Below are 16,508 nucleotides of genomic sequence, written 5' to 3' on the forward strand. Positions count from 1 at the left end.
TCCCATCTTCAGAGAAGCACCTCTGGGGAGAGGAACAAAGGTTCTTTAGAGAGTGGGAACATCCCTTCCAGTAGCAGCTGCTCTGAGACGTTCCTCAGCCCAAAAAAAGACACCGAACATTTGCTGGGCCTCTGCGATGCTCTGGGCCCCAGAGGCACTTGGCATCATGCACTGTCACACTAAATCGTCACCCCAATTTTATGAGGCAGCAACTATTACCCAAACCCTGAGTTTGAGACACCAACGCTCAAAAGGATTCGGTGACTTGCCCAAGGTCACCCAATGGCAAGTGGCAGATCCAGGACAAGAACACAGATTGGACTTCCATGTCCACGCCCCGTTTAATATCCCAAATGTCTCAGAGCATTAGACACGGTTCCTTGCTCACTGTATAAATGAATAGATACCCAGCGGCCACAGAGAACTGCTTCACACCCACCCAGAGCTGAAACTTGTGTTTTACTTGGCAACTAGCAAATGAATCTCAAAGGAAGCTAGAAATCCTGGACAGAAGTAAATATTTAACATAAGGAAGAAGCGAAACGCCTAGCAGCAGAGAGGGGCATGACCCTGAGTCTCACTGGGACAGGATGGTGTCTACTTCACCCCACTGGTCCCAACGGCCCTGTGAGGCTGGTCTTTTGTTAGACCCATTATACAGGTGAAAGGATGGAGGTTTGGATGGTTAGATATGTTTCTCCAGCTCCGAAGTGGCAGGGCTAGGATCTGAACCCGCTTGTCTCGTCCGGAGCCCCTGCTTCCTGCTCAGCTCACCCTGCTGCTTCCTCTGTTTGTGCCCCACTGAGAAGCACAGACGTCGTCTCCAACGGGGTGATGCCCTTGCTTGGGAGAAAGAGCAGCTGAGCACTTCTCTTATGCCTCCCTTAGTCACATAAGGACATGGGGGTGGGGGTGCCTCCAGGGGCCCCAGATGGTCCCAGGAAGAGGCATGCAGACCACCACCCCATCTCCCAGCCTGGAAAATTTTCTAAAACAGAACAACAGGCCTCAGCAGGGGCGCTGGAGCCCCGGCAGGAAATGGGTGAAGACTGGCACATTCAACTCTCCCTGAACGTTTCTCCTTCTTCATTGGCTTCCCGGCTTTCTCAGCTGCATACGCCAACTCGTTTGGAAGCCTGACGCGCCCGTCTGCTTCCATCCCACCCTTGGCTGCGTTCAGAGTGGGGTTCTGGAGTCTGCCCCGCACGTCAGCACCCTCTAGGTTTAGGGGGTGTGCAGGGAGACAGCATGGGAAATGAGGACCTCACGGAGCACATCTCAGCCCAACGCTGCTAGGACACCCCATCTCTCCATCCCTGTCCCCCAACCCAGGGCTCCCCTGCTCTGACCAGGCCCTCATCTGGTCCTGACCCAAGTTTCCGCCTCCTGCAAGTGATCAGTTCTTGAAGACTGAGCCAAAGAGTCCCTTGAATTCCCCTGAGCACACGAGCAAAGTGTTGGGCCAGCACCCCCCACCTCGCACTGTGGGCCTCATGGGTGGGGTCACTCTTTGTATCGAGGGACGGCCCTGCATGCTCTGGGGTGATGAGCATCCCACACCTCCATGCACCAGATGCCAGCAGTCTCCCCCTGCCTCTCGCTGTGACAACCAAAGACACTGCCAAATGTCCCTGGGGGACAAAACCACCATCAGTTGAGGCAGACTGAGCCAATGGGCACTGTACGTGGCCTGCGGTCCAGGACAGGTGAAGGAGAGCTGTCACATCCTGGGGGGCCACAGCAAGGCTCCCACACTCGCCCCCTGCTGCTGTGGAGGCCAGGAGCACACCTCCAAGCAGGCGGCGTGGGGCTCTGCCTTCCCGCCCCCACCCGCAGGCGCCCTTACCCAGCCGGATGTCTCCCTCGAGGGTCATCAGCACATTGCCGGCCTTCAGGTCCCGGTGGATGATCCTCTTGCTGTGCAGAAAGTCGAGGGCTTCCAGCATCTGGCGGCAAACGACCTGAATCTGGGGCTCGGTGAGGCCTCTGTCCAGCTCTGGAAACCGAGGGAACTTGTCAATTCAGCAAGTGCTCACTGTAGGCAGCTCACTGTCAGGCCCACACACACCAGGTACGAGAAATACAACAGCCACCAGCATTAGCGAGCGTGTACCACGTTCACGTGTAAGTACCTCCCTTGTTACCTATTTCGTCCTCACAGTAACCCTATCGAGCAGGCACAATTATTATCCCACTTTACAGATTAGAAAACCGAGGCTCAGACAGGCCAGGTCACTTGCTCAAGGTCACCCAGGTAGGAAGTCACAGATCTGAGATTCAAACCAGCCAGTCTGGCTTCAGACCTCAGGTTCATAAACACATCCCTTCTGAGAGGGAGAGATGGTTCTGTGAGCAAGACTGAGTGACTCTTTCTCCATGTCAGGCTCGGTGTCCATCAGTACAGTGACACAGAGAGAGGGACACGGCAACAGTGAGCAATGCTTGGAACAGAAGGGGGCACAAGTGTGTGGAAGAACAGGATGGGCAGCAACCCCTCCGCCTGAGGAACTGGGGGGCCCCCAGAGGAGAGGAACTGGGGGGCTCCCCAGAGGAGAGGACTGCATCTTGAGAGGAAGAGAGAAAAGGCGGGGCCAGGGCATTCCAGGTCCAGGAACCAGCAGAGGCGAAGGCCTGGAGCCTGACGTGAGCTGGTGTTGAAGAAATGTCAATTGGCCGACAGTGGTGGCACTGGAAATGTGGACGGTGAAACCAAGTTCTTGTGACTTAAAAAACAAACAAACTCCTAGATCAAGCTGTGCCTGAAGCCAGGCCCTTGAACTTTTCTCAGCTATTTGTGCAAATAAATTCCCCCCCACACATCCCCTAACTTTTCTTCTCCCTAACCTAGTTCGAATCGTCTTTGGTTCTTTATAACCTAGAGAGTCTCAACTCATACAAGACCACCATTTTTATTTTCTTGGCTTGTACCCTGAACAATGAAAATCTTCAAAAGCAGTCTCTGCTGAGAGAAGGCACACCCAGGGGCCATATCACAAATGCCGGTACACCTGGGAACTCTGGGCGTGGCAAGGGGCTCTCTGCAAGGAAGACCAGCATTTCTACAAGTCAGGATGGGGAAGGGCTGCCATAAAATTTGAGGTATTCCTGAGATAAACGTGGGGAAGATACCTTCTTCACAATAAAAAAGTGTCTGGACGGTGCTACATGGTAACGGTACTGAGGGCACCTTTCCTCTCCTGAGCCACCGGAGTCCTGGACGTGTCCCTCAACACTGGAGCCCCAGCCCTCGGCCTCTCCTCACTCACTGCCCACCAGGCTGGCAAGAGCAGGGGAGGCTGAGGGGCGGGCAGCAGTTAGGAGCAGAGCCACCCAGACCTGGGTTCGCATTTCAGCTCCGCTGTGTGACTCTGGGCCAGCCCTATCACCTCTCTAAATGTCAGCTGGTCGAGAATAAGACGGATTCTCCTTTGGATTTTATACATGAGAATCCACGTGAAAGCAGCTGCCACAATCTCTGGCATACAGTGACTACTCACAAACCAGCGGTGGTTACTGATATATTTTTTTGTCATTGCTCAAGCTTGCCTGGGACATCAAGACCTGACAACATCCCCACTGAACTCTGAGAAAATGAGTGGGGATCCCCACTTTTCAGAGACCTTCCCTCAGGGGTCTCCTTTTCACCTCCTAAGAGAGCTGTGGGGTCAGGAAAAGGAGCCGTCACATTAGTCTTGTGGCCAAAGAAGGCTTGCGAGGGGGCGAGTGACCAGCTCAAGGACACGTGGCTTTTCTAACAGGAAGTGTTCCTTGTCTTCCCACGGGTGTCCCGGGTTCTCTCCAAGAACCCAACCCCTGCTCCTGAAAGGGAACAAAGCGGGGAGGAGCTCAAACAGGTCAGGGGAACCCCTGGGGTTGGGGAGCGAGGGACACCCACCCTAGACAGAGCCGACCCTGGCACCGCTGCACTGGATCAAGGGGGACTCACCCAGCATGATGGCGTCCACAGCTCCGCCAGGACAGAACTCGATCATGATCTGCAGGAAACACCAGGAGAAGCAGCGATGAGCAGGGCCGCACAGGCCACGACATGGGGAGACCCCCGGGGCCCAGTCCCAGCCCAGGCGGCACCAGCCAGTGCCCGGTGCCCTCGCTCGCCAGCCTCTCCTCCTCCGGCCACCCCAGGGCCTGCCCCGTCTGCACCACCCCCCTACTCTGGCCCCAACCCTCACAGAAGGCTCTAACACCCAGTGGAGTTGCTGGGCACTTCATTTCGCAGAAAAAGAAAAAACATGCTGCCATGGAAACCTGCAGGTTCAGCCTTTTCAGCCAAGCCGCACCCTCCCTTTCCCCACCTGCCAGCTGCCCCACTTCCTGCACTCCACAGCAGGGGTCTCAGAGGACACCTTCGGCCCACACACAAGCCGGCCAAGTCCCCCTGGAATCCCAGCACCTGTCTCTTGCCTCTTTCCATCATTCAGACAGAGCCCAGGGCTCCGGCTGCCTCCAGACATCGGGGCTTTGAAGACCAGCTCAGGTGGCGACGCCGAGGCCCAGCGAGGGGCGGTGACTGACCAAGGACACACAGATGGTTTAGTGGCAGGCCTCTGACTAGAAAGCAGGTTTTCTAGTCCCCAGGTTATTCAGGCATTCATTCATTCATTCACTTATTCCCTCATTCATTCAACATTCGCCTACCACACACCCCACTGGTAGCAGGCTCTGGGCCGACCAGCAGGCCCAGGCCCTGAAGGGCTCCCAGCCCAGTGCAGGGGATGGAAAACGAGTAAAAAGCGTGGTGGGTACTGACACAGGCCTTCTCCCTCTGGTTTACTCCCATCTTCACTCTCGCCCCCTCTGGGCTCCTATCACATGTGCAAAGGTACTTTTTCTTTTTCCTTAAGTATGGATTCAGGTGGGTGGGAAAGGTGGAGAGTGACATAGATTTCAAGCCAGTCTTGAGCATCCTGCTGCTGAGAACTCCGTGCAACCAAGAGGCAGACACACTGCCCGTGGAACAGTAAGAAGGGCACAGACATCTCCCATTTCCTAACGGGGTGCCGATGAAAAGTCAAAGGTGGTAGACTCGGGTGTGACTCCTGGTAGTACCACTCCATCGGCTGTTACCTTGAGTAAGCCATTCAATCTCCCCAAGCCTCAATTTCCCCATCTGTAACATGGCACTCACTGCCTCTACCTCCCAAGTCCTCCAGGCAGTTATGAGAAAGCCACACCAGTTAATATGCGCTTGTTGAATCTCTAACAAATGAAATCACCAGAAAGCGTCATACCACGCTAAGAACACGTCGCTTAGGCTTCTTACAAAAATATGCCTTCCCAGAAGTACAGTTTATCAACACACCGGCAGCTATTATCAAGAGTCAGTAGAAGGGCCGGCCAAGTGGCGTGTTGGTTAAGAGCTGGCTTGGGACGCCAGAGGGCCCCGGTTCGGATCCCACATATGAGGGCCAGTGACACTGCCCTCTACAGCTAAGATGCTGAACAACAGCTCAACCTGGAGCTGGGCTGCCGTGAATCGCCGGCAACGGCGTAGGCTGCAGCCCCTGCTGCAGTGGGGTGCCATGGGCTACCGTGTGTAGCCAGCAGCCAGCATGAGCGGCCCTCAAGCCGCCGAGAGCGGCCGTCCAGAAGCCAGTGACTGATCTGCCTCGCCCGGGAAGAGTGCAGTGATGGTGCCAACTTGGGCCAGTGAAGCAACGTCCTCCACAACTAGACTGAAGAACAAAAACACAGCAACTTGTCTGTTCCCCTTCCCCCAATTCCCCAGCGCTGTTCCCATCCCAATTCCCCAATTAAAACAAAAAAAAGAGTCAGTAGGAGTGGCCAAACCCAGCGGTTTCTGCACCGTTCAGTGGAACTGTCCCTTACACAACACCCTTCCCCAAGGTCCTCATGACCCCTCCTCTCTGGAGTTCAGCACTAGGAAAGCTCCAGCGTTCCGCTAATCTGCTTTGCTTCCTCTTCTGCAATTCACAAGCTCCCATGACCCCTTGTGCTTCCCTTTTATTTTATTTTGCCTTGGCTGCTGGGAAGCCCCAAGCTTAGCTTTGGTTTTATCCCCATGAATAAAATGTAGGAAGTTTTGGTTCTGTGCCAGGATTAAACCCACACTATTTCACAATTTGTATATGGATCTCGACGAAGCGCCTTTAGGAAATCGCTGCCTGGCGCCCACACCTCAGACATCTGAAGCTTTTTTTAACACAGCAGTCCTCAGCATGAACCCAAGCATGTGTCAGAGAGATGGTCCGTCCGCCTCTATGTAAATATTGCCCACCTGTACTGTCACACGTGGCAAAATGTTTGGTTTTTTCTTCTTTTTTTTTGAAGGTGGGTTCTTTCATCCTTTTGGTTTTGAAAGTTTCACATCTTAGTGCCTTTTGGGTGATGCAAAAAAAAATGTCTCTCATGACATGGTTCTTACGGGGTCCCATTACATGGGTCTTAACACTTACCATTCAGCTTGTCAGTGGTAGGGCTACAGGGGATGTTTACAGACACGCAGGGGAGTTAACAAGACAATCATTTCAATAAATAAAATAATAACAATAAATAAAAATAAAACAATCAGGGGCCGGTCGAGTGGCTCAGCTGGTTAAAAGCGCCAGCTCTGAGCAACAGGGTCGCCGGTTCGATTCCCACATGGGCCAATGACACTGCACCTGAGCTGAGCTGCCGCTGAGCTGCCAACAGGAGGCAGGATGGCTCAGCTGGTGAGAGCATGTGCTCCTAACAACAAGTTGCCGGTTCGACTCCTACATGGGATGGAGGGCTACACCTCCCTGCAACTAAGATTGAACATGGCACCTTGAGATGAGTGGCCGCGAGCTGCCGACGGGCGGCTGGATGGTGACTGGACTTGGAGCTGAGCTAGCTGCGCCCTCCACAACTAAGATTAAAGGGCAACAACTTGTCTGTTCCCCTTCCCCAATTCCCCAACACTGTTCCCCTCCCCCAATTCCCCAATAAAATCTTTAAAATAAATAAATAAAATAAAACAATCACCTCAATGCCTTGGGAAGTTACTAAATATGCACACTTAGAAAAGAGAATGGAAGCACATGCTTCGATACCCAGGGAAGGGTTACAGTAGTCTATATTTGTATGTGTTTTCCACGTTTATGCATTACAAAATTTCGTGTTAGAAATAAGGTTTTTAATGGAAAGAACTGGCCTAAAATAACCCCTGGCTACAGATGCATCTATTTGTCTGAGGGGGATGGGGTGTCTGCACCCGTCCATGATAAAAGCCCCAGCAGGCCTATGCCCACAGTGTCCTTGGATGGAAGGATGCTCCTTGGGATGAAGGGTTCCTGAGTGCCACGCTCAAGGCCTCTAAGCCCTCATCAAGCCCCAACCCAACAGCTCTCAGTACCAAGGACCCACTCCTTAAACCCATTAGAGGCTCATCCTTCAAGCTCCCTCGAGAGAGCGGCTTGTAGCTCAGGGTTTCCTCAGAGCCTGGAGAAGTGAGGTTTGTGATCAGTTTAATCCATCGACCATGACCAACTGAGGGGCTACCAGGGGCCCCATATTGCTAGGGTGAGCGGGGGCCATTAAAGTAGTATTCAGTCAACAAACACTGTCTGGGCTCGTAGTCTGTGACAAGCCTGGGGACTGGACACCCAGGACGAATCAGACAGGTCCCTACCCCAAGACAGAGGCAGACACATTGTGACTTGGTCACCCAGAAGCCCGTGGCCACATTGGTTAACCGGGCCTGGAGCTATCCTGGAGGGCTTCCCAGGGGACGAGACATTTGGGCTGGGTTTCTGAAGGGCAAATTTACCAAGTAAAGAAAGACAAAAGACATTCCAGGCAGAATACAGCAAGTGCAGAGACAGGGCTGCACGGAAGAGTGTGGAAGGGGGAAGGGTGGAGTGTTCCATGGGGTTAAAAGGATGGGAGGAGAGCAGGCCGCAAAGGTCAACTAGAATATGAGCATCTCAAAGCATGAACTTCATCCTGAGAGCTGTGTGTATGTGTCTGGGGAGAGGCACCGAGGGGCTTTAACAAGGCGTGTCGTAGACAGGCTTCTGTTTTGCGGGGGATCCTCCTGGATGTGTTGTCTCTGGAGGCTGAGAAAGCAGAGGGAATAGTGGATTGGGGGCAAACAGCAAAAACGCTGTTTCATCCTGGTGCCCTGAGCATCACGGCTGCCTTCCCCATGCGCACACAGCATTTCTTCCTTTCCCTTTTTGAAACAGCCAGAAAAGTTGGACGGGACTCATTTCATCCCCTGCGGGAAGTGGGGGCCTACACCTATCAGGGAAATTCTCTGCCACTTGCCCTGATGTCTCTGGTTCAGGGCCGGTCTCATCAGAGGTACGCTGGTTAGTTCTGCTTGATGTTGTAGGATGCCATGACGCCTCCCTCTGGAGCCTGTTAGGAAGCACACAGCCCTGATGGGCGCAGGCAGGCAACTTGCAACCATGAGGGGAGCCAGTGTGAAGACAAAACCGATACAAAAAGGAGGGCAGAGAAAAATCACAGCATGACGAAGCCCTGCTCCAACGCCCCCTCAAACCTGACCTCCCTCTGGACTTTTCAAATAGAACATGCAAGCCAACTAATTTCTTCTGTTGTTCAGGTTAGAGTTGAGATTTTCTGTCACTTGTTACTAAAAGCATCTGATCTCACATTTGGCGAGAGATGATGAGGCTGAATTGGGGCAATGAGACAGGAGGACAAGGATGCTATCCCACCGGGCAAATATTTTCCTAGAAATCTCTAGGTGGGACCAGCTAAAAACACTACACTGGTGGTTCTCAAACTTGAGCGTGCATCAGACTCACCAGGAGAGCTCACTAAAATAAGGCACAGAGGGGGGCCTCACCCCAGAGTTTCTGGCTCAGGTCTGGGGGAGAGTGCAAGGCTCTTCATTTCTAACAAATGCTCCGGGGCTACTGCTGGTCCCCGGACCATGCTCTGAGAACCACTGCTCGAGAGGAATTCGCAAAAGAGCAAGAGGCTTAGACCCTGGGGCCACGTTCCTCCTCCCCCAACAAAAATGTAATGTAAGACGGTGTCAGAGAAGTCTTGGGGGCAGAATTATCGTGTATTAACCTGGAATTCATCATCAGTGTTCCTTTTCCTTCTTGCCTCTGACCCAAGAGCTCGGGGTAGGATGTAAGACCAGCCCGCGAAGCCTTTACCAAGTGATGGCCTGAGAAGCCCTGGTATTAGCACCGAGGCTTTAGGAATTTGCCTTATGAACGATGGTCAAATTGAAACAGATGGAGTATTTCAATGAGTACTTTTTCAAAATAAGAAGGCAGGTCAGCCTGAGCTTGAATACAGGGAGCACTCTCTGGTAAGGGAGGCTCTCGCTTTTTTCCCCCCAGCCCTCTCATTAGACGAGTACCCTCTGCACGCCTGGTCTCCCTCCTCGGCTCTCAGGAGCTCTCTGTTTCCCTGGAGACCTCGGCCCATACACACGCTCAGACGATGCCTAGCGCCCGGCAGGGGCCATACGGTAGTCGCTGGCTTTCCTCTCTGGCTGGGGGCCAAAGGGAACTGGAAACCTGTGTTTACAACTCCATCGCTCACCAGTTTAGATTAAGCAGCTGTCATGGTGCAGCGTTAAGGGTCAGGGCCTTGCTACGTGATCCGGGCAGGTCACATCACCTCCACATTCATTCATTCATTCATTCATTCACTCATTCATTCATTCATTCGTGCACTAAACCTGCACTATTTTAGCCACTGGGTACACAGCACCACACCCGCACAGCTCAATCCTGGGCCCAGTGTCCTCTCAGAGTCGCCCAGGGACCGGTACTATAAACCTTCTGGGCAAATGAGGACTCAGTTCAACACTCCTCAGGATTGGCAGAGCCAGAATTTAAAATATCTCTTCTCTACCAGGCCGACCCCTCAGGACTAAATACTGACACTAAAGTGCTAGGCCAAGTTATGTCCACACTTCTCAATGACACACACAGAGAAAACCCCTGTGAGCAGCTGTTTCGCCCATAAGGTGTCACTCCATGCCCTTGACCTCCTCACAAGGTAAGGGGTCGTCAGGTCAGTTCACCTCCCCGCCCGTGACGTTTAACAGGAATTGAGAGCTTACTCTGTGCCAGGTCCTATGCCAATGCTTTGCATGGATTATCTCACACTCGCTATTTGAGGCAGGTATCCTAAAACATGCCCATACATCATGGGGTTTATTGTGAGGATTATACAGGATAATGTACACCAGGCACTTGGAACATTGCCAGAAACACAGTCAGTAAATGCTTGGTAAGTGTTACCAGTTATTGTCAGCATTTGGTGGCATCCTGTTCCCATTTTACAGATGGGGAAACTGAGGTCTAGGGAGATTATTAAGGTCACACAAATAGTAAGTGACAGAGTTGGGGGCTACACTGGGACCTATTTGGGTGCCAAGTCTGGGCTCTGTCCACCTCCTGGATGGAAGAGACCTAGTGACCCCCATCCCCCCTTCCCTGTGCCTCAAGGAGGAAGCCGCAAAAAGCTTGAGTCATGCAAGCCCCCGGGGTGGGTGGGAGAAAGGGCCCCTCTGCCTCCTTGCTTCAGCCCTCCCTGGGCCTCACTGCTCAGGGTACACATACCAAGTGTGCTTGCTCACCAGCAGATAAGAGAGCCAGGATGTCCCAGCCCAGATAAGAGCAGGCTTGGACCACCCACAGGGTTTAGACATTAACTTTTACAGTCCATAGGCAGCAGGGCCGAGCAGCAGAATCGGTCCAGCAATGTCCCAGCCCGCCTGTCCCCAAGAGACAACTGAGGCACGTTCAAGCCAGAAATGAGGCATCAGCACCCTGGTGACCACACAGTGCTCTGGGCTTGGGTCCCCTCACTTCCCCGGCCTTTTCTGAGGCCAACAGGGGCACTGGGCTCACAGAGGTGCTCAATAAACAAATGTTGGCAATGCTCCTGGACCGAAAATTAAGTCAGTCATGGCTGGGAGGTCTGGACATCGTCCCGGATCTGCCACCTGTCCCTCTGTGGGGCTGTGGTCACCCCTTTCCTGCTTTGAGCCTCAGTTTCCCCATCTGGGAAATGACGCTTTCAACAGCTGTAAGGTCATTTGCAACACTGACATTTTAGGGTTCAAGGTGACTTAAGTCACTTTATCATTAACGAGGCAGCTTATATTTATAAAAGTCCATTCATAACATCCACTAGCAGAGCCTGGGACCTGGTACACAGTAAGTGTTTGATGAATGAATAAGTGAACGAATAAATATGAATGAAACATTTCAGTGTCCTTAAGATGCCCGGGAATCAGGGCAAGGCAGCCAAAGGGTGACTAACAGAGATAAGTCAGATTCTGCCAAGCAGGCCAGTCCCACCCTCTTCTGCCACCAACGACAGTGGGGACGCCAGCTGCCTTCACTGAACACTAACGCACATTCTACGAGCATTATTCTAGGTACTCCTGTGAGGGCGGCTACTCATCCCTATTTTACGGAGGGGAAAACTGAAGTTTGGTGGGGAAAGGGCTTCCCCAAAGCCACTCAGCTCCTAAGTGACAGAACCAGGTATGAACCCCCGTTTGCCTGATTCCAAGACACACAGACGCAGAAGCATGCAGCCGCGGGCAAGTCCCTGTCCCTCTCGGCCTTGTTTCTTCCCGGGGAAGCACGACAGGTGCTGCACTCAGACCCCCGGGGCCTTCCTCACCGAGAGGCACTGTCCCCTGGGCATGGGGACAGCCCTCCGCGCAGAAGACAGGGGCTTCTGGTTAATGAACAGATGCCGGCAGAAAGGAGCCCAGGGGCAGCCACCAAAAAGCAAGAGTCAACACACAGATGTCTCCAGCATCCCAGCTGGAGGTGGAGTCCCGGGGCCTCTGCACCTCTGAGCTGCGGGCCACACAATGTGGCCATTCAGTGGGGCGCCCACACCACAGGCCTCCCAGGAACGCCGGTCTTGTTCCTCCACCCCCGCCCACCCACCCCATTCACACGGAGCCTGGGCAAGGAATGCAGGCGCCCCTGAGCCTGTGTGAACCCAGCGCCCCCGACTGGAAGGAAGGGCACCTGGATGACCTTGGGGCTCCTGGGCGGGGACGCAAAGGGGCGGCCTAGGGAGCCTCTGAGCCTGTCTGGCCCCTTTGCCACAATCCCTGGGCGGGAATTACTCAGTGAGGAAGGTGACGGAGCTGCATGTCCCAGTGTGCTGGCCCAAGTCCCGGGACATCTGTGGGGTGCCTAACTCCCTCTGGTCTGTCTAGCCGAGATCAGAAGCACTGGCTTCAGGGTCAAGGTCCCCTGACCCTGAGTCCAAATGCTGCCCCTGGATGACTTCGGGCGACATGCTTAAGCTCTGTAAGCCTCCATTTCCTCAGCTGTAAAGTGGGGACAACGCATTCCTACCCTGGTGGAGTCTTCAGGGTTAAATGAGAGATTACGTATGAAAACAACAAGCACAGTGCCTGGCACCTAGCCAGCGTGTGACAAACGAGTCACTGTCACCATTCTAGTGATCACCATCACTCTGACCTCACCACGCCCCCTTCTAGGAGATGCCAAGAGCAGGGTTGGGTCCAGACCCTGGGCAGATACTGGACTTTCGGCCCCTGGGGCGTGGACACAGGCAGTTCTGTGTCTGCACATTTTTTATCCATTGGGTCACGTCTGTCCCACGACCATTCCTTAAGGCCAGCTCTGCTGGACGCAGAGAGACATGAACCAGCACCATGCCGCTGGCCTGACAGATGTGACCCCAGGGGACAGGTCAGGAGACAGACTCACAAATTCATAAGACAGGAGTGAGCAGGGTCACAGGACATACAGACACACCACTGGAGGGCCCACCTGGAAGGAGACAGCATTTTCAACTAAAATTGTGAAAGGTTTGTGGCATTTGAGATGGTCCTCGAAGGACAAGCAGGATCTGAGACCAAGGGGAGGAGGTGACGATGTGGAGAGACGGGCACGGCAGGCGGAGCCAGGAAGATGGCGCAGGGTGGGCGTTCACATCTTATTACATCCCTAAGGGCAGCCCCAGCCTTCCTCAACTCATTACCTGAGGGACACAGGCCTCCAAGGAACCAATACACCTGCATAAACCAAGGTGAACACAGGGGTGCAACCCTGGAGTCAGGCACCCCTGGGTTCCAATTCTTCTGACACTAACAGGATGACGCTGGGACAAGTTCAGAGATCTGAGCCTCGGTTTGCTCACCTGTAGAGTGGGGGGTAACTGTAGGACCCGCTCCTAGGTAGTGAGCCAGTGGGATGTGTGGGACAGCAGAGGGGTAAGCAGGGATGTGAGAGGCATATGCAATGCCCTGGAGGAGATGACAGTGGCGGACAGGGTCAGGGGGCGCGCTAAGCCCATGTGGACATGCCTGGGAATATGGGCAGGCCACAGAGTCACCTCCTGTGCATGTGACACAGAGACTCCAGCCTGGCCACTCCAACAGCAGGGTTCCAGGCAAACCCCTGGTTACCGGGCCAGCCCATCCACATCTATGCGACTTCACCTGCTCCCGGCTGGGGGACACCAGCTGCACAAGGAGGGTCCACTGTGCCTGAGGCAGAGGGTGACTCAGGTCACACAGCGGGTCCCAGATCCAGGCAGGTCTCGGGTCCCCTGGTTCCAGCCCATGCTCCTGCTGCCACACTGAGCCGCTTCCGAGATGCACACAGTGCTGCTAGCTCCTTTCTAATGTCACAGCCTCTTTACAGTTCTGGCTTGTTTAAGGTCAGAGATGCAATCTCTGTCAATGACCAACAGCTGGCCTCTCAGCCCAAGGCAACAATCCACAGAAACCCTGGCCGGTGACGTGTGGTCACGTGGCCATGTGTGCACAGCGGGAGGGGGGGGGGGCCTCCCGCCCACACCCTGCTCTGTGGCCCCGGAGACCTGCACTTCCGCTTTGCAGAATGTTCACTTTCAGACAAAAAGACACACCCTGAGAGGCCCGCGGTCAATCCTTCAGGGTGACACACACCCTGGTACACATGTACAGGAAGTTCACAGACCCCTCACAAATCTATTTTTGGACTTCCTAGACCAGGAGGCCTGGCTTACAAGCCCACTGCATCTGGGTAGCTAACTTATAGATGAAAAAAATGTCCCCTTACACACTTTTCTGGGAACACAGTCCTCTTGGTTATCTTTACTTTCCTCAGTTTTGACAGAGAGCTGGGATGGGAAATATTGGATTGTCGGAAAGGTCATGACGCATTTTTGCAACAAAAAACATAGAAAAAATACGTTACAGCTTTTCCATTAACCCAATGTTTCCTTTCAATTCTACTTGAAGAAAAGCAGCAGCACACGCCGACGGCAGACAGCCCTCAGCCTCAGTCAGGATGGGGCACGTTAGGGAGTGGGGAGGTCTGAGGCTAACTGGAGGTACACTCCCGCTTGCCCCCGACAACCGCAGCCATGCAGAAAGGCGGCCTGGACAGTCCATCTCCACGTTGTTCAAAAAAAGTCAGGAGGCCAGAATTTTAAGTGACATCTCCTGACAAAACACTAACAACAAATTTCTGAAAACATCCCGCATGCCAAACAAAATGTGTCTGCAGGCCCTACCTGGCCTGAGGTCATCGGTCTGCGAATGGCTCTCAGGTTCACCACACAGGTGGGGGCTGTGGCTCAACACCTGCCTGCCATGGGGGACACCCTCCCATCCCCAACGGCGAGAGGCTGTGAGTGGCAGAGACCTGTGGTTCACAACCAGGGGACACTTGGCAACATCTGGAGACATTTTGAGGGGGTACATGGAAGGTTCTAGTGGCATTTGAGGGGTAGAGACAGGGATGCTGCTAAAATCCCCATAATGTACAGGACAGCTCCCCTCCAAATCCTGGTGTAGCCCAAACAGAATCCACAAGGCCTAAGAGGCCTCTGGGGCCATGGCGGGAATGTGTGTGGTGGGGGGGGGGGGGGGGGGGGAGTTGCTTAGGGCAGCTGCTGTTTTCTCTGTGGTCCACAAGGACCTCTGTGAAGATTTCAACAGAAGAGGAATCCAAGGCTAAAACTGTTNTGTACAGGACAGCTCCCCTCCAAATCCTGGTGTAGCCCAAACAGAATCCACAAGGCCTAAGAGGCCTCTGGGGCCATGGCGGGAATGTGTGTGGTCGGGGTGCTGAGGCTGGGGGAGTTGCTTAGGGCAGCTGCTGTTTTCTCTGTGGTCCACAAGGACCTCTGTGAAGATTTCAACAGAAGAGGAATCCAAGGCTAAAACTGTTAGAAAATCTCGGAGTTGAGAAGGGAGCTGTGGGGACAAGACCACTGGTCTCCTCACTAGTATAGGTGGCTCCAAGCCCAGTCTCTGTCCCCCTGAGTGACCCTAAACAAGTCACCAAGCCTGGCTGGCCACTTCACCCTAAGAGGACCATCCCCAACCTCTGACCTTACAGGGCTTAGCCAGGCCCAAACCCCCCAGCCAAGAAAGTTCCCACCCCCTGCCCAAGGGCACATCTCCAAGTGGAGGCCCTGAGATAAGGGGGTGAGTTTGGGGCACCGCACAGCGCCGGGGGCAAAGCAGTCCCTCCTCAGGTCTCTTTCCCCCTCCAAGTCCACTCAGCGCTAAAGAGTCCCATTGTGACAACCTGCCTTTTAACAGGGAACACAGTGCCCAGGATGAAGGCTTTGGCAGGCAAAAGGATTGTGCTAGAACTTGACAGAACTGGCTTATTTTCTTTTACTTCTATTTATGGCAAGTGGGTCCTAGTTTTCCTTTTAAGGTAGTGAGACGAAAGTTTCCCTTTAAATAGATGTATTTAATTCCTAAAAACTGAGTCACCTTAAAAAATATATATTAACAATTACAGAGGTTGCATTAGATCTCGGAGGACAGCCCTACCAAGAGTGTCATATAGATAAATACTGTGGATATTTAGTGCCAATAACAGTATATTCACACCGGGGGGGGGGACCCCCAGGAAGACGGCACGACACTGGAGGCCTTTCATGCCAAGCAAAGGAGTCACTGCCTTGTTTAGTGGTCAGCAAAGAGACTCCTGGGCAAATAAACTCCCTGCAAAACTCTGACCAGACGAAACCCAGGGGGCAGAGGGACTTCTGAATTTGACCTGTGCCGGTCCCCAGGGTAGCCAGCCCTGCTATGTGCACATGAAAGGCCTTCCCTCACTCTGTGCTGGTGTCATCATCCCCCCTGATGTCACCTTTCTTATGGTTTGGGGGTGACATGATCACAGGGCAGGCTCACCAGGTGAAAGGCAGAGAAGCCAGCAGAGAGGGGTTTGCAAGAAACCGGGTGGTCGGAGGGTGTGGTAGGAATGGGAAAAAAGGGCTGGAGAAGGAGAAAGACAGGCGCAATGGCATTCACTAAGCACCTACTTTGTGCCAGACGCTGCTGCCCACGCCCGGCCTGCATGGCTCACTTAATCCTCACAATGGGAAAAGGTTTTATCATCATCCCCATTTGAGAGATAAAGAGATAAGAGACTCAGGGCCGGCTGAGTGGTGCGTTGGTTAGGAGTTGGCTTGGGACGCCAGCTCTGAGCAGCAGGGCCCCGGTTCGGATCCCACATGAGGGCCAGTGACTGCCTCACCCAGGAAGAGCGCAATGATAA

At 53.6% G+C, this 16,508-nt stretch overlaps 1 protein-coding gene across 1 annotated transcript in view; it reads right to left on the reverse strand.

The window, feature by feature from the left end:
- The window catches only part of STK10 (serine/threonine kinase 10), a 96,227-nt gene that overhangs the window by 53,218 nt on the left and 26,501 nt on the right, over positions 1-16,508 (reverse strand). Inside the window, 2 exon segments of the mRNA XM_019635936.1 lie at positions 1,847-1,996; positions 3,947-3,995. Coding sequence (XP_019491481.1) covers positions 1,847-1,996; positions 3,947-3,995 — 199 coding nt within the window.

The sequence above is a fragment of the Hipposideros armiger genome, unplaced genomic scaffold (genome assembly GCF_001890085.2).
Source record: "Hipposideros armiger isolate ML-2016 unplaced genomic scaffold, ASM189008v1 scaffold_25, whole genome shotgun sequence".
Taxonomy (NCBI): Eukaryota; Metazoa; Chordata; class Mammalia; order Chiroptera; family Hipposideridae; genus Hipposideros; species Hipposideros armiger.